Raw genomic sequence first — 22,392 nt, forward strand, 5'->3', positions numbered from 1 at the left:
TAATAAAATCAGTCATCCTGTCACACATCCTCTGGTTTCAGTTAATGTTTTCTAGTGATTTATTTGTTAATTAACTGATTCCCCCTTGAATATAAGAGGGTGGGGACCTTGTAGCCTCAATGTCGCATAGTGGCTAGCACATAGCTGGTACTTACTTATTAAAAATATTTGTAGAATAAGTGGTTAACATTATTTTATTATAACTCTGTTTTTGGTGCCCCCTAACCTATCACACTATTAGTAAACATATATCATACATATAACCTTTATTTAAAACAAACAGAAAAAGTTCACTTTAAAGAATCAGGTATTCCATAAATTCAAGTGAATATGTTTTATTAAATGCATACTAGTATCTTTCTATAGTATGTGAGTATACATAATAAATTAAAATGTATATATTTATTAAATATAGATAGATATAATACCAGAACATGATTATTTCAGATGAGAAATCAAAATAAACCCATTTTTAAGTATCTTTTGGTCACTCCAAATTGATATTGCTCATAAAAAAATACACAAATTTTCCCTGGGGAAAAAATTAATTCCATAGCAATGTAGTTAAGGGACATGTTTTATTTCATAGCTTTTTGCAAGCAAAATTGCTTTGATACAAAATGAGTTCAATGATACAGGTGCTACTGTCCACTCAAGCAAAAGAAAACCTGACATTTATATGAATGCACTTTTTAATTATATTCTTACAGTATAATAGGTCTAATATCTGGGAAGCCTCGGCTTCACTTTAAGCAATGGCACAGAAATGCTGCAAGGTACTTGAATATCATGGTACTGGCAGGTGCTTGAAGGAACTTCCTGTGAGTTTTGTCAGATACTGTTAAAGAACTGTGTGTGGATGTGTCTATCTGCCCTCGATCTTTTAGCTTACATTTAGATCATCTCAAAATATATTCTGTGTGTGTCTTTCATCTTTTCAATTTCCATAAAAATAAGAAAATGTCATGAGGTATCCTTAATGTTAGCTATCGATGTAGTGCTATGGCTGTCAGAGAGGATGTAGAACTTACCTGTAGGTACAGTAATTGATTTTAGTGTGTGCTCTACATGTTACAGTGAAGACATGTTAGTTCATGTTAAACTCTTTCTTCCCCCTCACATATGATGTGACTTTAACCCCAGAATATCTGACAAAAAATTTATACAGAAAAAATAAAAAGACAAATACACAAATAAGGCCATCTGCAGAATTTTAAACTCATCTCTTGCAATATTTCACAATAATTTCTACATCATATTTTACATCGTTCAAACTTAAATAATAAATGCTCAAGGAAGGGCCTTGGTGCAACCAATTGCACTATCTCTTGGAGGACTTGTCCAATTTGCTGGCAGGTGACTTCCTCTGGGGCGTGGGGATTTTGGAAGGCTTGGCTGTGGATGGCCGAGAACCTGCTCGGGGCATAGGTCTGTGTGTTTGGGGGACAGTCTCCACGTCTGAGCATATGGACTGGATTTCTGAAATGTCAAAGTCTGACGCATCACTGCCTCGGCGGCTGCTGGTCCTGCTGCCAGCTTTGCTTCCAGCTCGGCTTCCAGGTCGGCTGGGAGTCTTCTTGGCATCTGAGAACAGAAGGCAGATATGGGTCACCCTTACTATTGGGTCCATCTGTGACCCATTCTTGAAACCTAATGCCACCTTTAATCATGCTTTTTTCCCTGACACCAAGTAAGCACCCAGAGAATACTTGTGGGTTCTTGGCCTTTGTCTATCACGCTGGGAAGGCAGCCTTACTCTAAGTAGAAGTAATATACAAAAAGCTAGATTTACACACAAAAGGTAAGTTTGGGTTTACCTCACTTAAAACAGGTTTCCATTTATTACAGTCAGACATAAGGGAGACCCATCATTTAAGATTATGCTTCCCTAAATAAATAAATAAATCAAAAGAAAGAATGATAAAACAATCAAAATAATACATTGAACTTTCAAAAGGAGAGAACAGAATTGAGGTTACCAGTGGTGGGAAAGGTGGAAGGGGAGGAGGGATTAGCAAGAAATTGGTAAAGGGCCACAAAAAATGATTACATTGTGTAATGTTGAATACACTAATTATTCTGATTTGAGCATCACATATTGCACACAGGTACTAATATTCAATGCGGTACCCCATGGGTATATACAATCAATTATGTTTCAATAAAAATAAATTTTAAAAAAAAAGATCATGCTTCTCAAAGGTTAGCTGTGTACCCCGGGGGATGTGTGCAGTGTACACATGAAGCAAACCCTTAGGTGTAAGTCTTGTAATTCAAACATGTAGGAATTTAAAAGATAAGACTTAAAAATTTAAAGATGCTTCATGCTTGCTGGGCTCACAACCCAAGGTTAGAAGGCACACTATCCTGTGAAGAAATGTGAGAAGCCCTGGTGTAAGGCCCAGAATGGCTGGGTTTTTTCCAACCACCCAAAACAGGGCCCTGTGCAATCTCCGAGCAGACAGAATAGCCAAGATCTTCAAGCTTGAAGGGGCAGGGGACTATTGTATTTTTTTCTTCTGTTCTACAGTCATTCTCTCATCTTTCCTTGGTACTTTCCAAAAGGGATTTTAAGTCACTTGCTCCCATGACTCATTTCTCCCCTACCTTCGTTGGAGAACTGGGGCTACATGTCATTTCAAAAGAATACAGCACTGTCAATTCACAATTTCTTCCCCAATAAGGAAGAAAAGGGACTGTAATCATCACACTGCAAAAGCCATTAAAGAAAGAAATGCGCCACACTCACCAGCAAACTGTGTTCGGACTCTGGCAGCTGCAGTTGTTATCAAGCCACTGTCCTCTCCGGAGTGGAAGCCTTTCCCTGATAAATATCCTGGCAGTCGCAGCTTGCTTCCTTGTATTGGTGTTCCCTGTATTTAATCAGTGACAAGGCATTTTAAGACACTGCTCACATTCCATGGTATTCCACTGACACCACAAATGGGTGGAAACCCTATACCAGACCTCTTCAGAAGGTGGAGGGGAAGAAACTTTTCAATTAAGTAAGGCATGGGATTCTCACTTGCTTTTGTCCCCCAATGTCTTATTCTCTCCCAGAATTCAAATTAAACGTTCTAAAGAAAATGAATTCATTGTTGAAGAGAAAATACAAAAATGAAGGTCCCCATTGGGTACGAAAGTGATGGCAAAGGAAAGAAGACAAATTAAACCATGAGTATGTTAGTATCTTTCAGACTGTCAGCGAATGTCAGAGTTAGAAGAGTATTGCCAAAAGGAGGGTGACCGTATGGCATAGAGAGGGAACGGGGAATGAACACTTGTGCCTGGATATTCTGCTGCCTGCACTGCTTTTAGAGAACTAGGCAGAAATAAGCAAACAGAAATAGAATGGTAAGCAAATAAATAATGCCTAGGCAGCCATCATTTAAACAAACTTAGCTGCAAGAAGAAAAACAGAGTGATGTTGTATAACTTGGTACCACATCACTTCACTTTTTGCCTTTATCACTTCTATGCTCTCTACATACAAGAAACACAGGCAATGCTTGGGGATGACTCTTTTAAAATTCTTATATGAATGTGAAGAGAATTTCTAAAGCAATCATAATTATAAAATTTTATTATAAGTCTAAAATCATTGCATTTTTTCCCAGATCACTACAACATTCTGAAAATTCTGCCAAAATTAAAAAGACAAACAAATCTCTTGAAGAGTGTAAGGTATGTCATATTCTTCAATGAACATACAGTCGAGGAGCTATTTGGAGGAAATGAGTTTGTACAAACAATATGTACATTTTTAAATAATTAATTTGCCCTTTATTAGTAGTTTAAAATGTTTATGTAAGACCTGTTGATACATCAGAGTTGCATTTAATGTTAACAGAATACTCATCATTCACCTACATTTGTATACAGTACACATACTTAAGTGTAATGTTTGTGTATGATTTGTATATATAGACTGCTCAAGTTTTCAAAACACTTTCACACACATAACCACAACTAATCCCCACACTCACCTAATCACAACCTTTTTACAAATGTGAAAAATGAGGGCCCAAGGAGGGAAGTGATTTGTCCAAGATCTGATGATGCTGATCTAGTTAAAATCCCAACTTAAATATAACCCATGAGGGAGTGATGACCCAGAAATGACGAAATTTATCATTTAAGGTGGCAGAATCCATTACCATGAAAGACCAGAATCCTTCTTTTCAGAAGGCCTCGCTTTTTAAAACTTTTATTGCTACAGATCCTTCCATAGAAGCATACTGTTGTTTTGTTTGGTTGGTTGGTTTTTGTTTTATGAGGTTATTGGAAATGAAACACAGTTTTGCATTAGTCAAAATAACATACTTAGATTTTAATTCTGGCAAGTTTCTACTTTTTAAAAATTTGAACTGACACAGCATCATAGCCCTAAATATTTAAAACAAACATTAATATGTCACTTGAAGTTCTTTAAACCTTTCTCAGTTTTTGCTACATTAGATCCATAATAACCGACAGACATCTCTACGTATTAATATATAATACTAACATCTCTGACTTGGTGGGAAGAGGTAGAAACAAAGAGCTTGGGAGAATAAAGAGGAAAAAGGTGAAGAATGAGTTGTTCCTGTCCCAATTCTACCACTTATCAGCAACGGAATTTCTGCTGAGTCATGAGGTAATAAACTTTTCTCTGCCTACCTCTTATTATTGACGTGCAGATTAAGCAACAGATAAGAAAGTGTGTTGAAAGCATAAATGACTTTTTTAGAGTCCTATGGGTTGAGTCCTACATGTTGAGTATTCCTTATCCAAAATGCGTGGGGCCAGAAGTGTTTCAGATATAGGATTTTGGGGGGATGTTGGAATTTTTGCATGCTACAGACCAGTTGAACATTCCTAATCCAAAAATCTGAAATCCGAAGTGCTCTAAAATCCAAAACTTTTTGAGCGCTGCTGACATAAAAGTCAAAGGACATGCTCATTGGAGCATTTTGGATATTTGGATTAGAGATGCTCAACTTGTATATTACTTTTATATAAGGATTCTGGCTTTCATATTACATTCTTGATTACTACAAAGAAATAATCAAAAAAAGGTACTTAGGGATTTTCCCCTTAATTACTGTGATTCTAATAAAATTCGTGATTATTTGGTGACTATATCATTTCACAGAGAAGTTTCTTAAACAGATATATGATTGACTTTGAATTGGAGGTAAATGATCTGACATGTATGAGTTAATCTTGGCAAATCTTATATCACCTGAATATCTTTTCCCCAGGTATGACATATTAAAAAGCTACAGCATGCTTAAATATTAGTTATTAAAATCTAATAAAGATACATTTTACTACTTTCTGAAAATGACACATAACGTTTTGCATACCTACGCCCACCCCTGTGACTACCTGTGCTGGTAACTGAGAGCATCCACCCAGTGCTGCTGGGCAGAAATGAATGTAACAGACATTCAGAAGGACCATGCCCACAGTGAACACTCAATAACCATTTTCATTTAAGTGATTCTCTTCCAAATGATATTTCCTCTTCCTCCCGGCAAAAGGACACCATCAACTTTAGAGGAAATTTTACTTAGGTCTGGACATAATCTTCTGCAGTTTACTGTTCCAAGGGGTAAAAGTAGAATTAAATATGAGTAAGAACAAAAAAACGAAGGAGGAATAGAGGCTACAAGTGTGACTATGTTAAGATGACAGTGTTAAAGGAGCTGTCTTTTCTGTTAACCTCTTACCCTATTTTCCAAGCACTGCTGCGATGAAATTTATTTAATGGAAGTCTATAAAAAGAAGTAGTATTATCAAAAGTACATATGTTGAGGCAGTGGTGAAGCGATGTTAGTGGGTGATAGTTTCAATTAAAGGAGACTGTTAAGACTAGGATCTGGGGCCTTACGATACCTCTGCAGATGGCACGGGAAAGTCTGAGCACTCTGCTGGTTTACAAGGAGTTGACATTTTGCTGTTTGTCAACCATGGTTTACCATAATTGCGTGTTAAAGGATGGAGAATCTGTATGGAACAATGGCAAATCAAATGTAAAGGACAGCAGATAAAAATCAAAGCTACAGAAAAAAGATATTCATTGCAAAGAGTCACATTTCACAGTAAGAATAATAACAATTAAAAAATAAGTGAAAAGATCTGATGGCAAATCATATATAACAAAAAAATGAATGAAGCTTTATAAAGAAAACCCAGTCCAAAAGATAACAAAGCCTCTAGATAGATCATCTCTATATGGGCCTCATGGCAAAAGCATATATATATTTTTAAAATCTTTAATCTCCCATATTGTGAGAAAGGACACAAATGGAGACTTCTGGTCCTACAAATTCTAGGGACCTAAAACATTCAACAGTAAACTCTGGATACTGACTGCATAGGAGGAGGAAAAGATTCCACCCTCGAGTCATACCTTGGGTGTGCTGGTGGCGGGGACCTGTGGGGAGGCTGCCTGACCAGCCTGGCTGGACACAGAAGTAGATCTGTTGGGTGAAGCTCCTCGTGATGAAGGCCGGGATCTTCGGCCCCGGGGTCGGAAAGCAGCCATACCTTGACTGGCACCATCTGCTAAAATGAACTTCTCACGCAGTTCCATGTTTGTCCTTCCTTTAGCTGGATTACGCACACACACAAACACACACACACACAAAACAGTGCACACAAAGAAAAGAAGCAAAAGGAGAGGCACTCAATTGTTTATAAGAACAACAACCACCTGGCACCAGACACATGTTGAAAATTTCAAGAACATCTTTTTGCCATGCCAACTCCAACTCAGCATAACAAAAAGTTAAATGCATTCCTTTGCAATGCATTCCTTTTGGATACAAGTGAGTTGGCGGGGCGGGAGGAGAGTGTGCTTATTCTAACACTAGACACCAGCAAGAATAACCACTATAAAAGAAAGAGTCAGCATGAAAATGGAAAGCTCATGCTAAAATATTGTTAATCCACCAGCTACTGATGCCCACGTGGTTTCATTACCCTTTTACCACACTGAGAAGACAAGCCAGTAAGGCAAGGACTGTGTCTTTTGCATGTACTATTGAGGTAAGGAGAATGCCAGTATTTTAACATTGGGATTGATTAAACAATCGAATTACACAGAATGAGGGATGGCTTGTTAGTCATGACGGCAACAAATAAACTTCCAGAGTTTTCACTTAAATGAGGCGGCTAGTATTTTTATTTTATGCCTTGAAAAACTGTTTTCCCAACATGCAATAACAAACACCAGACCCAAGGATCCGTGAGGTAATCAGTGCTGCAGCACTCATACAAACACATGTGCACACGGAGAACACTCCACAAGAACCTGATGAGCAACGTGTTAGCATGTGTTTGATCATGTACACAACACCTGCATTTGCAACACACCCGAAGTGTGTCAGATTTTCAGAATTTAAATTTGGAAGCACCAGCTCAGTTGGACATGAGTTAAGCCATATGCAATGGATGAAGCATGTTATTTTAAAACAAATGATTAAAGCAAGAATGTAAAAGTAGGAAAGAGAAAAGAAAAGAGGGGAGAGGCAAAGAGAGGAATTGCCAACCTATAGAAGGCTGAGTAGTAGTAATTGAAGAGTTTGATTCCGAACGTAACATTTTACTCCCATGATGATGAACTAGAAAAAATGACACAGGATACCAATCACATTAAAGAATACTGTTAGCAGAAGCAGAAACAAAGTACAGTAGTTGAATTGCAAAGGGTGCTCAGATCTGGCCTGTAGTATACGTTTTTAGAAGAAAAGTTGCATCAGGAAAGGAAGCACTCAAAGGTCTGACTTAATAAGAAAAATGTGTTTGATAAACTTTGCCACAGTCATGCTAACTTTCCTAACCACCCAACAAAACGCTACGCATTCTAGTTTCTTCGTCTCATAAACAGAGCTGCATTTTGCCTTAGGCTGCATTATTTTCAAAATATAAAACCAAACGGGAGCTTTTGTTCTAATTTTACTTCTCTCGCAGGTGTGTCTTTGGCCAGCAGAGAGCACAGTGGCCTTGGCAGAAAGCCCTGCTGACTCTGACACACCTGCTTATTCAGAGGCCACCAGTGAAACCAACAGGCCCCACTGGATGAACCCTGGCCTCCCACTGGGTAGCCTAATAGGCAGCACTGGCACAAACATTTGTTGTTTGTTTGTTTAAAAGGAATAAATTGATCTCATGGTTAAAGAAAACCATAACAATGTTACTGTTTGTTTTTTTCAAAGTGAGAAAAATGGGCCTACTGAATAAGGGCTACCTATTTAGAAATTGCAATCAAATGACCACTTGTAATGTAAATCAATTAAGAATTCAAAAATTGACTGGGATCTGAAAATAGGAAAATTAAAAGCTAACTTCAGACTCTTGGGCTGGTAGATATGGAAACAGCTATGGTATTACATGTTTATATTTTTAATATTTTAATGTTGTAATCTGCAACTTCAAAGTAAGAGTCTAAGTCAGCAGTTATTATTTTAAAAAATTTTAAGTATTATTTTCCTCACCTCCCCCTCATTTCATAAAAACTTCTGACTTTCAGATTTTTACCATACAGTATTTTCAGTCATTACCTCAATTTTCTTTCCTCTTCCTTTGCTATTTAATGACAGACGAAATCCTTTTTTTGGTTTATTTGTTGTGAAAATCACAGATGAAAGGATCTCATAAAGAAAATGTATTCTAGTATTTCCCACCCACCTGTCCCATATTTATCCAGAAGAAGTAAAAAAAACAATGAGAAGAACATGATTTACATGACTGCCTCAAGTTCTTTAGGAACTTTAGGCTGACAGACCAATGTGAACATTCACTACTGGAATAAATGACCAAAAGTGTGCTCAGTATGTTTTCGATGCTGGGAAATAATACAAAATTGATATTTTTTCATGATGCTGTTATCCTGACATAAGTCTCTGCTTACCCCTGCATGGATCATTTTTCACTAAGAACTCATCCAGTGCCATCCATCCGCCTCCAACACGAACCATCACAGTACTTCGTAGGATCCGAACCAGTCGCAGTTGCTGGGAGTCTCCAAACTGTGCAGTGAAGAAAGAAAGAATCTCTAATTGTCAGTAATAATTCTAAACTAAGGGATGATGTGCAATCTGCAGTAGCTTAAGCAACCAACTTTAATTTCTTGCTTAGTTCACAGTGATTAGTAAAATCTCAGATAAAGGGGGTTTGTAATGATCTGCGTTAGACTGCCGCATGCTGATTTAGCCCAAAGGAAACAGTTGGGAAAAAAGATTACAAAGGTTATCAAGTATAATAGTAAAGCTTTGGTCTAAAAATCATTTTTCTTTCTTTATGATAGAAACAATATTAGTAAGTCAGTAATTGAAAAATATTTCTAGAAATTAAGCAGCTATTAAAATAAAACACTGGTCCAATTGCCCAGAGCTTACACAAAATAAGATGATTCTAAGGAAAATTTAATGAACTTTAATTCCTCTTCATTAAAACTACCTCTTACATTAAAACTGTTTTCTACTGAAATTTGTGGAAGAAATCTTCATAAACTCATTTTGTTTTCTCTAAGAGCAGTTTTGACTTACAGAGAATAAAGCAGTAAATTAACATGATGAATAAAAATTTCACAGTAAACTAAAATCTCTGTATCCCTAAAGATCTGGTAAGACAATCTGTTAAAGGCTGGATTAATATGCCATTTTAGATTACTGTAATATTAGAACAGCCACTGATACATTATTAATCTAAAAGGATTTCTCTCAAAGCTATTTGTATCATAATTGTTGACACTAACAAGCAATAATATTTTTCTTGCCCTTTCAATGACTCTAATTACTTGGATATGCTACAAATTCTGCAAGTCCTGAATAAATTTCTAGAATAAATTTCTGAATCATTTCAGGTAGTGCCTGATAATAGGTTTATTTGTTTTTAAAGCCTTTGAGAAATGATTTTATATTTTTAAATCATTTCTATTAGGCTTATGTCCAACTTATGAAAACCAGCATACTGGATTTCATGGTTGTCAACCCAGCAGATAACAAAGCAAAATAACAATTAAATAGAAATAGCTTCTTTTTAAAGCAGGTAACAAACAACTGTGACTTTGATTATTTGTATTCATTACAGATAAGCAGAAAACTTTAAGTAGAAACAATCTGCTACTTTTCAATAACTTTTTAACACTGATTTCAGGAAGAGAATCCTAAAACAAAGCAAACCAATTCCCATTCAGTATCCTAAAACTCAGAAGGACCTGGGAAGCATGTAAAATGCACCAGCAGGAATTCATGTGTTTTCCATCAAATCTCTTTAAATAGCTGTCTCTAAATCTGATTTTAAACATTGAGACCTAAACTTTCCTATAATTGGACCTGCTCCTGAAATGTAAATTAACATTTAAAAATAAAAAATGTTTATTTTGTTAGAAAAAATTTGGTGCTGCTAATAAGCAAAGGGAAAGAAGGGGATTTAAAGAAAATTACCCTTAAGGAACCAGATAATTGGACCAGATAATTTTGATTCAAGATTAAGCTCAAAAGTTTTAAGGAAATAACCAAAAGTACTTCACAGAGATGACATTTCAGTTCTAATGAATATGAATAATTTTCAATTTTATTTTAAGAAGACATTCTCCAGACAACTAACATTGTCTTCAGAATTTCTCTAATTTTCCCATTAGCCAAATCGTGAGACAAGAAAAAACAGACTAATGTTGCTCTTTGTGCTTTTAGTGAATAAAACCTTTTGGGGCAAGTTATTTCTCTCATCCTCTCCACAAATAAAAGATATTACCCCATTTGATGACTCAGAAAATAATGATAATGAAAAAGCAACATTTTATGTATTACAACTAATGAAAGTTTAAAAAAATCTATTGAAAGTAACTGAACATTTTTATTTTAAATAAATTATCTGCTTGCAATAAATGGAGGTATAATAGATAATTTGAAACTTGAGATGTAATATGGCTTGAAAATGGACTGGCAGAGTAATATCTGATATGATATGGTTCTTTCCAAAGCATATAGAAAAAAAATCTCCTTGAACATGTTTAAATCAAAACACAGTGTCTTTTGTCTTTAGTTTTAAAATTCTGATCATGATGCAGCAACACGTGATAGTTTATGCTGACTTTTAATGTCAACATTAACATTTGGACAAGATGGCAGGGAATGTAACTTTAAGATTTTGTATAAGTTACATATGTTAACTTTCCTCAACATATGTAACTTATACAAAATCTTAAAGGAATGACATCACTTAAAATCTCCAGAGTTAACATCAATACTCAAAGGATGAAAAGCCCTAAATCAATGATTCAGAAAATGGAAAATAGCTGCTTTGGAGAGAACTCATGACTTGTGGCTAAGTGCCAAGGAGACGTCTCAGTACTCTGTCTTCCCATGCCAATGCCTGATGCAATCATTCTCTGCTACTGTATACCATATACTCTAACTAGTTAAACACCAGTGAGGCTGCATAGAGATGTATGGAGAATCAAATTTGTGTTCCAATGAACACTTGCATAAAATATATGCTAACAGTATTGCCAAAAATGGGAACTGAAAATTGCATTTGTAACACTGTAGCCAGCCAAGCTACAATTCATTATCTGGTTTGCTTAAAAGTAATCTCCTCATTTGAGACACAAGGCAAAAAGGAATCCTGGATCAAGGACCCTTATAGTGCTTACAGAAACACCACGCCAACCAACAATGTAGTAGCTAGGGAAACAGCATGGGGAAGATTGGCCATGGCAAGCTTTAATGGCTATGAATTAAAGTTAAAAAAAAAAAAAAAATCATTGGGAACTTGAGAATACATTCCACTGGTTTATACCTGATTTCCCAGGAAGAACTGATAAAAAAAAAATGAAAAATGGAAGAAAGACACAATTAGTTCAACAGGAAACTTTCTATATGACTGCAGAACACACACACACACTCTCACACTCTGTGCTTCTGGATATAGTATCTAGTTTAGAGATGTGCAGGAACCCAATTGTCCTGATTTCAAACCAAATAATCAAAAACTTTTCTCTGCAATTTTTTTCTGAGAATCTTAGGATTACAAATTCAAGTTAAAAATTCAAATACGTACGTGGATATTTTAAAATTTGGAAATAGAAAAGTAAAAATGAATAATATTTCATTTGTAAGAAGCACACATTGTTTTAGGGAAACAGCACATTTCCTATCTAGCTACTACTTATAAGAGATGTTCCAAAAAAGAGAAAAAAAAAAAAAATAAAGTGATGAGGTCACATTGTTCTTCTGTTTTGAAGAAGGTAAACCAAGTTATTGAGATTTTGATTAAAAGCAAAAATAGTGCTCAAATGAAAAAAACACTGCCTCTTTTTCATATTTACCAAGATGAGTCAACACTTTAAACTTTCTGGTTCTGGTTTGGGATAGCTTTGCTGTTTGAAATGTGGAAACTTACCTCAAATCCTAATAAAATATATTATAAAGTGATATGAAGCAGCCTAAATATGAGATCTGAGTGTTTTCTGTGAATAATTTTTGCCTTAAAGGTAATGTGCATGTTGTAAATGATTATGTCCCAGTATACAAAATGCAGGCTATCTTTATATGACTTAAAATAATAGAAGTTGGAGTTTCATATACCATTAAATTTTGTTATGAGGTAAAAATAAATAATTAGGATTCCTGAAAAATAATGCAGATCAAAGTGTATATAAATTTCAACTTATATCCTTTAAAAGAACTAAAGTTATTTTGAAAACTTACCCTGTATTTGTTATCACCAATCTGTTCAACTTGAAATCGTTTTGCACATTTACACTTTGCTACCTGCCTTGTCACCTGCCAAAAGCAATGATGAAATATTCACTTTAGTGTTATTATCACCTAGTGAAATCTTTAAAACTTTGACACAACAACCAAGGTGGAAACAAATCAAATGGTTGCGTGAATTGCGCATGATATCCTGGCAGAACACACTATTATTGTCGTGGACTGTGCAAAGATAATGAGTACCTCATCTTCAATTTTGTCGGCATCCGTGATAGGTTTGTATGCATCTTTATTTGGGTGAAGGGCTGCGACAAATTCATAGTAGTCAATGTATCCATCACCATCTCTGTCAAAGATGTCTGCAACTGCGCTCATCTCCAGGCGACTGGTTGGGAACTCTAAAATTTTCGAAACAATAGGAAGTAGCGTAGCTTGTTAATTCTGCCTCCAGACATTCTCAATTGCACATTTTAAACTAACTGTGGCTGGTTAAATTATCAGGGTGATGAAATGTGTCAAAAACTGATCTACCTCATAACAAATGAACAGCTGTATATGTGATTTAAATTTATCTTCAATTACTATTAGGATGAATCATATGAAAATGTCATTCTTGTAGGCTGCAAACTGTCTAACACTAGCCGTTTCATATGATGCAACTACTACCCTACTTAATGAATAATTTATATGAAATTTACTTTTTTGAGAATGACTTCTAGTAACATCTGTCAGGAAAATCACATCACATACAAATGACTGAAACATTAAACAAAAAGGTGACAAATACCTTAAGATTTTTTATAGAGTTCTAATTTCCTCTTAATGAAAATGCTAGATCAGAATGTGAATTAGAATGAAAAAGAAAGGCTCTTGCACCTACTGATTTCCTATTATATTCCAGGCAATACAAAAAACCTAAGATCAAATATTATTAACCTTATTATATTAACAAGGACACAGCGTCAGTGGAATGAAGAAACATGTCTGGGGGACACAGTTAGTGACTGTGCCTGATTCCAGAGCCACCAATTTTACCAAAGACACTTTTTTAAAGGGTGGTGACTTCCTAACTAAGTTTAAAAGCGATGCATTATTAGTAACACAAGTTTACTGGCCTCACAATTTTAAGCTGCACTTATTTACTTTAAAAATTACATCAGCCACGGTCACCTCCCTTGGGACTTACTTGAGGAAAGAATTCCATCAATAAATTCCTGTCGGGTTATTTTCCCATCCTGATCTTTATCAATTCTCCTGAAGAAGTCCATCACTCGAGATTTCTTGTGATTCATCCATCGCATGTATTTTTTGCGCCAGATATCAAAATCAAAGTTAGCAAATTCCCTCAGCTAAAAAGGGCAAAAGGTGTTTTAGTTGAGTTAATGCTCTGCTTGAATTAAACCTTACACTATATGAATGGTTCTCTAGGCAATACCTTATGTTTCCCATTTTTAAAAACAGCTATGATCTTCCAAAGGAGACTCAAACATTTTTTTCTGCAAAGTTTATTTCATTACCGACAACTGATTCTTCTTCACAGATAAGACTCCTAGAAACTTAAACTGAAAATTTCTGATAATGCCAAGGTCACAAAGGTGGTCTGCCCTGAAGTACCACCCCACTAGTCCTGTGCTCATTGGAAGTAGTATCACAGATCAATAGCATTTACATAACCCCCTTTGCACTATCAGCCACTCTCTTAACTCCCTAGACTTCAAAGAATTTCCCAATTTCAGAATCTAAAACTCTAAATTCTCAGATCACAGAATATATATAATTAAAAGATATGAATTACAAATGATTATATTTTACCAGGTACCACCAGCAAACATATGTCAAGTTAGATCTTTTCTTAAGGAGTCATCTTCTCATTAAGACATATCAGTTTTTTACTTTATTGATTCCCTAAATCCAAATCTATCAATTTTTCACAAAAACATACATACTTGTGGTATTCATTTTAGCAGTAAAACATGCACCCAAATAGCAAGACTTTACTTATCTATTATCAGAAAAGTTTAAAAAAATCAAGATTTTGGTAATGTGTTATGGTGAATGAAGGGAAATGAAGGTACAGGGATGAATACATGCATTTCCTCACCTCCTCCAGCCTGTCCAAGGCGTCATTGAGCTTTCTCCTTCTTTCCAACGCTAGGAGCCAGACTTGCTGCCATTTGCTCACCAATAAGTTTACCCTGGGATTCTTGGTTTCAATTTGTGTCTGTGATCCAGAGGGATATAAGCTTGATGCTGGGAAGCGTTTTCCTGTTAAAATGTAACTTTAGTTAGAATGGCAGAGATTCCAGGGTTCTGAAATATGTTAAAGCGTGGCCTTTTTTTTTTATTCCTAGCTAAGACTGAATCAGCTTAATTATTTGGGTATTACAAGTAGAAATATCCTAATTTAGTTGATGCATAATGTCAAGGTCCAAATCTGTTACACTTACTAAGGATCACACACTGTTTATAGAAATTAGAGAAATATATCTTGGCAGGGGTATTTAAATATTGAAAAGCTCTCAATAAAGTTATGTTTAAAACATTTTCCAGCTTAAGATTCATTGATAAGGCCATTTCAATGACAATGAAGCATGTCGTGATCCTCTTCTTTGTTAAGGCAAGATAAAAGAAATCTCCTAGGGCAGTGAGACACAGTGAGACGCATCTTAGAATCAGTTACAGTAAACCCAGCTGCCCTTCTTAAAGAATAAGGCTCAAAGGGACAGCAGATGAGTGCAGAAGACACTGGGCAGTCAACAGCATCAGAGTAAGATGCTTTACAAATCCCAATGAAATATGGAAGTATATGCACAGGACCTTAGCTTTCACCCAAGTCCATCTTACACTGAGATTGGGTGTTTCTATTGCACAGTCCAAGTTTACTGACTTACTAAAGTTTTCTCCCTCTTTCTGGCTGTTTTTCAAAAGTTTCTGTAGCTTCACAAAACAGTGATCTCAATGCATTTTACTTATCTAACTAAATGGATAAATGTGGCCTAGAAAAATTACTTGCCTAAAGTCTTAGAGGATGTTAGAGTCCAAGCTCGGATTTATATCAACAACTAATATTTACTGAGCATTTAACTATATGCATTAGCTCATTTAATTCTCACCGCAGTCCAATGAGGTTATAATTATATCATTTTACAAATAAGGAAATTGAGGCTCAGAGTTTAAGTAATTTGTCCAAGGTAATGTTTCCAGTTGGTAAGTGGTGGGGACAGCTAAGGAGTCTGACTCCAGTGTTCTTAATCACATTGTTACCTTGCCTCCTTGTGTAATACAGTAATTACAACAGTTCTGACACCACTTTTTAAAAAATCAAGGCACCATTCAGATATACACAAAATGCATGATATAAATATTGTGCTTCTTTTAAATCTCCAAACTACTATTCTTTTAAATGCCATTTCCATGGATTAAGAGTTTGAGATGTAAGTAAATAGAGTCTGAAGTCACACAAACATGGGCAAAGTCAGATCGCTGGTCACCAATGAACACTTAGATCAAGACCTTTACTCTATGTTCAGGTACATTCATTTTACATTCTTCATATAATAGAAGAAAAATGAGGCAATTCAAAGGGGGGTGATAATTTCTGTTCTTGTTGCAATTTTTCCAATTTTTTCTAGCTAATCTGAATGATACACTTCAAGCAAATAAAGTTAAATCCAGAAACCTGGACATGTCTTTTTCTTTATTTTTAAATAAGTTGCTACAATACTTGAGCCCATGTATTCTTTCGAGAAAAACTTTTATGATAGAGTGCTCATGTAGAATCACCAATTGCTCCAAAATTTCGAATGATAATTTAAAAGAAAGGAACTAGCTTCCTTGTTTAACCTTCTTCATTTTAAAAAATTGGCCACTGCTTACTTCCTGCTCGTCCCTTATCCAAGACCGGAATATGGGACTGTAACGAGGAAGGGTCAGCCGCTCTCCTCTTATAGGTCTTGGTTACTTTATCAACATCAGGCTGTTTTCTGGTCATTTCCTCCATGAAGGTCTGAAATGAAAGGGATTGTGTCAATTAAATAAAAGTATATCAGAGAAAACCATCTTTAGAAATGAGCTAAAAATAAACGGATAAAGGAACCATGCTATTATTTCTGAAGAAGAATAAATCATCACATTCTATCTTTAGGGGGGAAAATGTCTAAATCATTATAATACAGCATTCATTAATTTCTAAAGAATGAAAAATGTTATGGCTGGTAAAGAGAGTAAATTAAATTAAAAATAATTTGTTTTAGTTTGAAGACCATACAGGGGAGCAGTATTCTACTTCCAGAAGAATCTTTAGTGAACATTTATTTGTCTGCAAAGGAACTGGTTAGCTGGGGTTTTCCCTTTTCTGTGGCACATTTCATCTATATATTTGAAATATTTAAGTTAGCTTTGACATATAGTAACATAATGCACCCACATTAAATGCAGATACATTAAAACATTCATAAATAAGCTTTTCCAAGGAGGGTAAAAGTTATTCAGATTGAAGTTTATTATAGCTATATTTAAAAGGTTTGACTATCTTGCCATTTCTTATCTCATCTCCTTAGGCTTATAATTATTATTGACTAGGTATTCCTATATCTGAAATACGTAGCAAAGGCTAAGGAAAGGCAGAGACTGTGGTGAAAAGAGATGGGGAAAAGAAGAAAAGCGGAAAGTAAAGTAACACATTTCTGGAATATTTGTCACACTGGAGAACTCTGACTCCTTTGATACCTCTGATCACAGAGAACATGAACCAAGACATTTGGGGCCATTATTGACATTGGTATCGTAGACATTTATTAGTATATAATAAGGCAATGTTAATTGCTTAGTCAACTGAGCTGACAATGTGCCTCTTTGTAAATACATATTAAACAAACTAACAAGCAAACAAATCAGAGTTAGCATGACACCCATCATTTCAAGGTTAAAATGAGTAGGATATACAGGAGAAGTAATTTTTCTGAGAAAGACTATGTGTTTGCTTTTTGATAAGATGTATTTGAAGTACTGCTTGTAGTACTTGGGAGACAGATGAAAATGCAAATATGGAGCAATCAAACAAGGTACCAGTTGAAGCCATGGGGTTGGGTGAGGTCGCCAAATGAGGGTGCAGAGTGAGAGGAGCAGAGAGCTGAGGATAAAAGCTAAAGAGTTGGGAGACAAGGCCACAAGAGGACTTCACAGAGGACAAAGAAGGAAAGAGTTTTGAGAAGGTCACAGAGGGCAGTTGTACAATTAGAAACCCAGTTGTAAGGAGTGGAGGAGTATGTTTGAGGATGGATAGATAACAAGCACAAAGCAAGCTTTTGAGAAGTGTGGCAATGAAAGAAAGAAAATATCTGAGATGACGGCTAACAGGGGTTAGGATATATTTATTTTACCTGATGTTCTGCAATGAGGGCTTTCACCTCTTCAATCTCCTGGGGGATAACTTCTTTATCCTTATCACTAAGTGTAGTTTCAGCCCATTGTAACCAAGCCAGCAAAGCTTCCAACAATTCCTGTTTGGCAATGAGCCCAGCCAGAGCACTTGCTAATCTCTGCTGATGTTGCTTCGCCCAGGCCAGCACCTGTTGCAGAAACAGACATTGCTCTGAATTTCCTCCAACTTAGTGAATAATTACATTGATGTAAAAGACACAAATTTTAAATGTAAATTAGGATCATCCTGGGCTAGGCCCATAACATTTTTCTATAAGGCATTAGTGGCACCAAGACCCAGCTTGAGGAGCATCTGGGAGCCCTTGATGATGTTCATCACCTTGAAAAGTTTAAAGATGTGCACCCGTCACTCAGGCTTTTGCTTTCTAACTTCAGTTCAAATATGCATTCTCTGAGGGATCAAGATGTTTACTCCATGGAGCACAGAGTGGAAATATAAAAAGCTAACATCCTGAATAGAGAATTAATTCTCTTCGTGTATACCAATTCACTGCACAAGTATATGTTGCTCTGAAATACTATTCAACTGCTGTATTATTCAACAGACACAATGTGGAAGTGGGAAAAAATGTTACACTGTGAACCAAATATTTGCCTTTTAGTGTTTCAGGGACACAGGTGCAAAATTCCTCTAACTTTTTAAAGAAAAGTGAATTTTAGAGACTGGTAATGTGCACAAGAAGAGGATTTTAAAGAACATTTTCTATGTAAAGGCCTCATTTTCTCACAGTTGTAAGTGCATCTTAATTGCTGAGATTTCTGACACCCCCCAACTCTCAAAGTTATTGCCACCAGAAAGATGATCTGAGACAGACTGACCTCCTCAAACCTGGCCCGTATAATTGTTATCCAGTGCTTAATGGTGGTGATGGAGTCAGGGTGGCAGATAGCCAAAACAGCATCGCCCATACTGGTAGCTTTATTTAGCTCAGCTCTTTTTTCTTCCAGTTTTTTCATGAATTCCTATAACAAAAATGAAGACTTCAATTAGCTGTTGGTACTGGCTGAAAACAACACTCTGGTGATGTTCATGTGACTTCCAGAGTTAAACAAACAAGAACTTCAACTGATGTATCCAGTTGGAAATCACCCACTAATTGGGGAGGAAAAGAGGACAAAATAGGTGATAAAGTATTTTCTAATGAGTATATCAAAGTACGAGTATAAGATAATGTCTTATGCTTTAAAAGGTGTATTATTAAAAAAACTCTCCTAAATTTGGATATAATTATATTATTAATGGAGAGAACAATTGGGAGAGAGAGTACTGCCAGAGATAGAAACATTATTGATGGCCAAAAAAAAAAAAAAGGTCTAACAAATAAGACCAGGAAGTTAGTATTTAAAATAGCACTAACTGTGCCAGGAAAGGTAGGAATATGTACCAAAAAATTACTAAAGAAGAGAAAAGGCTGGGCAAGGAGATATAAATGTTTGGGGGTGTGGAAGAGAGGGCCCAAAGCATCCCTCTGAGAGTTAGAGGAGGCTGGAGGGAGTGGACCTGATTGACAGCAGGCCAGCCTATATGAGAACTGTCCCTTTCAAAGGCCACTAAGAGCTACTCTCCTCTGTGGGGGCCAGTTCCATGGGGCAGCAGGATAAACAGAGCTTAGGCAAGTCAAGGATAATCTTCTGAAAAAATTTTTACAAATGTCTCACATACATAATTGTACTTTCTACCATCAGAACTATATCCATAGGCACACAGATCATAGAACTCTGAAAATTTGGTTAGAAAATGAAGACCTTTGCCCTGAAAAATGTGGCATGCTTCCAAAACCTCATATAGAACTTCAGAGCATCCACAGACACCCTGATCTACGTGGACCCCTAGACTTAGAGGGATTGTTTGATCACACTGTCAATGAGTGCCAGGGGCTGCAGACACAGGTGACATCCACGCTATTCATGCCATGAACAGGGGTGTTCATTTTAAATTATTGGTTTTTTACTCTAATATATAGTGACATTCTGTTATAACCTCTGTAAAGCAGCTCTGTTACATACCCCCTTCTCTGGCATTTTGCTATATTATAATTGTTTACATACGTGTCTACCAGACTCTAAGGTCCACAGATTAAACACTGCGTCTTACTCACTTTTGTTTTCCCATTAATTGGCTCAAAAGAGCTTTGTGACTCACTATAAATGTTTTTTAGCCCTTTTATTTACATGTTTATTATTGTGGAGTCGTTTCAATTAACAATGTACTCTGATACCAGGATCTACTTTTTTAATATCATAACCTATTTTAAAAACATTCTAATTTTCCCCAGTACAGATCCTCTTAAATGAATTTTAAAAAATGAAAACTTTACTAGGAAGAGAAAAATATACGTTAATAACAGCTGTGCTTCCCCAGAGGACAGCTGACACGGATCATGTATTTTTAATCACTCTTATATCTAAAAAAACTAGAGTCATGCCCAAAATTTGGTGGACTGGACTATTAACTCCATACTTCATTCTGTGCTCTTCTAATCTAGTCTGAGTGTTACCTTAGTGGTTTGTATCCACGTGGGAAAGCTTGCCATTTTTTAGAAACTGGATTATACTGAGAAGTCTCTAGTCCTGGTGCAAAGAAATTAAATAAAATATTCTGTTTTCCTTCAATTGGTGAATGGTGAATGTATGAAGGGAAGCAGAGGAAATGAAAAAGAATGAATAATGCTACTGTAAACTATTATTACTAAGAAGCACTTAATGAAATTACAGGTAATTTTATGCTATTTAAAAACAACTTTAAATAATTTGTTATAAAACCACTACCCCTGCTTTGGATACTTGCCTTCCTGGGGGTTTCCTGGTCCTGCTGTGAGGAGGTGATGCCACAAGTAGGCCCCTTTCTGTAGGGTGTTAGATATGTACAGTGGGCTTCAAGGGGGGTCCAGCAGATACTTATTGCTACTCTGAGACCCAAACCCAAGTATTTTAGTGAAACTCAATGCTGGCTGATGGTCAGTAAAATAATATAAACTAGATTTTAAAAAATATTGAGCTGAATAAAAAATTTACAATGAATTTTATGTAATTTTCCTATTCTTACACTCTAGCTTCAAATTTAAATGGTGTGTAAAGCATTTCAGTCCTCCAGATAATGCTATACAAGCTCACAGCACTTTCATTAATGACAAGGCAATATTTCATTGCTATAGGGTTAGGCAACCCGTCTTTGAGAAAGGGCATTAATTAAAATAACAAGTCTGTATAGACGAGGTAATATGTGCTTCACTGGAATTAATGATGTATTTCCAACCTGACCTTGAAAGACAAGGTTATTTAGTGGTGTTAAAAAGATCCTTTAAAGTTAATAGGACATGCTGACATCAACACTACTTTGAGAGTTAGCACTGCAAATTCCTCAGTATTTGAGTCAAAGAGTCAAAGGTTAAAAAACATCTGTGAAGAGCTATCTGGACCACTCTCTTAAAGGTTTTGCCAAGTTCCATGCATTGCCACAGGAAAGATCTTGACTTGAAAACTCAATGGCCAGATTTTTACTTGGTTAGTTTTTCAACAGTATATCTACTTATGGAATTCATTTTTAAAATTTATAATGTATACTGTAGGTTACTTCCTAAAAGAATTTTAAAAAGGTCTTTATTAAAAACGCAAGCAGCAGAGGCTTAAAAATAAAATTTAAAGATGAGTTATTAAATTACTTGCCTGTCTTAGTCACAAAGGTCAAAATTTATAATTCTACTGGTATAATTCTATAAATGCTGCACTGCTCATTAAGGAAGTTTCATTTTTGAAATCCACATAACAGTGAAACAAAATTAACCAGTTTTGGTCAGAAGCCAAATAACCCCCTGGAAAAATCAATGTGTTTCCCAGAGATAGGAAACAGACGATTAACATTAAGATAAGTGCCTCCTCTAAAAAGAAGACATGAAAAGACAGCTCCACATACATGTGTGTGGGTGCGTGGGGACACATATATGCAAGCAAAGAAGATAGAGAAAAATTCTCAAATATGCCAGACGTTTAATTACTTCTCAGGAAGGAAGATATTCACGCAATTGATATTTGCAATCATGAGTCTGTCTGGTCTACTTTGTTGGATTTTCTCACTTAGTTTTCCTTAGCATTTTTGTATTACTTACTTTATGCTGATCGATGAGAGTCCGGAGAGCGTCCTCATCGTCTGGGAGAACACCATGGAAACGCAGGGTTTGCTCCGCCTCAGCCAGCCACTCCAAGAGGGCATGGACCACCGAGTGAAATTCCTCTGCCTAAC

General features: G+C 36.0%; 1 protein-coding gene across 6 annotated transcripts in view; it reads right to left on the reverse strand.

Moving 5' to 3' along the window:
- Positions 1 to 559: 559 nt before the first annotated feature.
- The window catches only part of DST (dystonin), a 424,928-nt gene continuing 403,095 nt past the window's right edge, over positions 560 to 22,392 (reverse strand). For all 6 annotated transcript variants that reach the window (XM_063097801.1, XM_063097800.1, XM_063097799.1 and 3 more), the window contains 15 exons: positions 22,259 to 22,387; positions 18,972 to 19,115; positions 18,092 to 18,280; positions 16,587 to 16,716; positions 14,812 to 14,975; positions 13,897 to 14,059; positions 12,954 to 13,108; positions 12,705 to 12,779; positions 11,794 to 11,811; positions 8,900 to 9,017; positions 7,539 to 7,610; positions 6,398 to 6,597; positions 5,881 to 5,991; positions 2,750 to 2,873; positions 560 to 1,584 (listed from right to left, as the gene is read on the reverse strand). In XM_063097801.1, the coding sequence (XP_062953871.1) occupies positions 1,322 to 1,584; positions 2,750 to 2,873; positions 5,881 to 5,991; positions 6,398 to 6,597; positions 7,539 to 7,610; positions 8,900 to 9,017; positions 11,794 to 11,811; positions 12,705 to 12,779; positions 12,954 to 13,108; positions 13,897 to 14,059; positions 14,812 to 14,975; positions 16,587 to 16,716; positions 18,092 to 18,280; positions 18,972 to 19,115; positions 22,259 to 22,387 (2,055 nt within the window). In that variant the 3' untranslated portion in view covers positions 560 to 1,321. The remainder of the gene's footprint in view (positions 1,585 to 2,749; positions 2,874 to 5,880; positions 5,992 to 6,397; positions 6,598 to 7,538; positions 7,611 to 8,899; positions 9,018 to 11,793; positions 11,812 to 12,704; positions 12,780 to 12,953; positions 13,109 to 13,896; positions 14,060 to 14,811; positions 14,976 to 16,586; positions 16,717 to 18,091; positions 18,281 to 18,971; positions 19,116 to 22,258; positions 22,388 to 22,392) is intronic.

Source organism: Cynocephalus volans, chromosome 5, assembly GCF_027409185.1.
Source record: "Cynocephalus volans isolate mCynVol1 chromosome 5, mCynVol1.pri, whole genome shotgun sequence".
Taxonomy (NCBI): domain Eukaryota; kingdom Metazoa; phylum Chordata; class Mammalia; order Dermoptera; family Cynocephalidae; genus Cynocephalus; species Cynocephalus volans.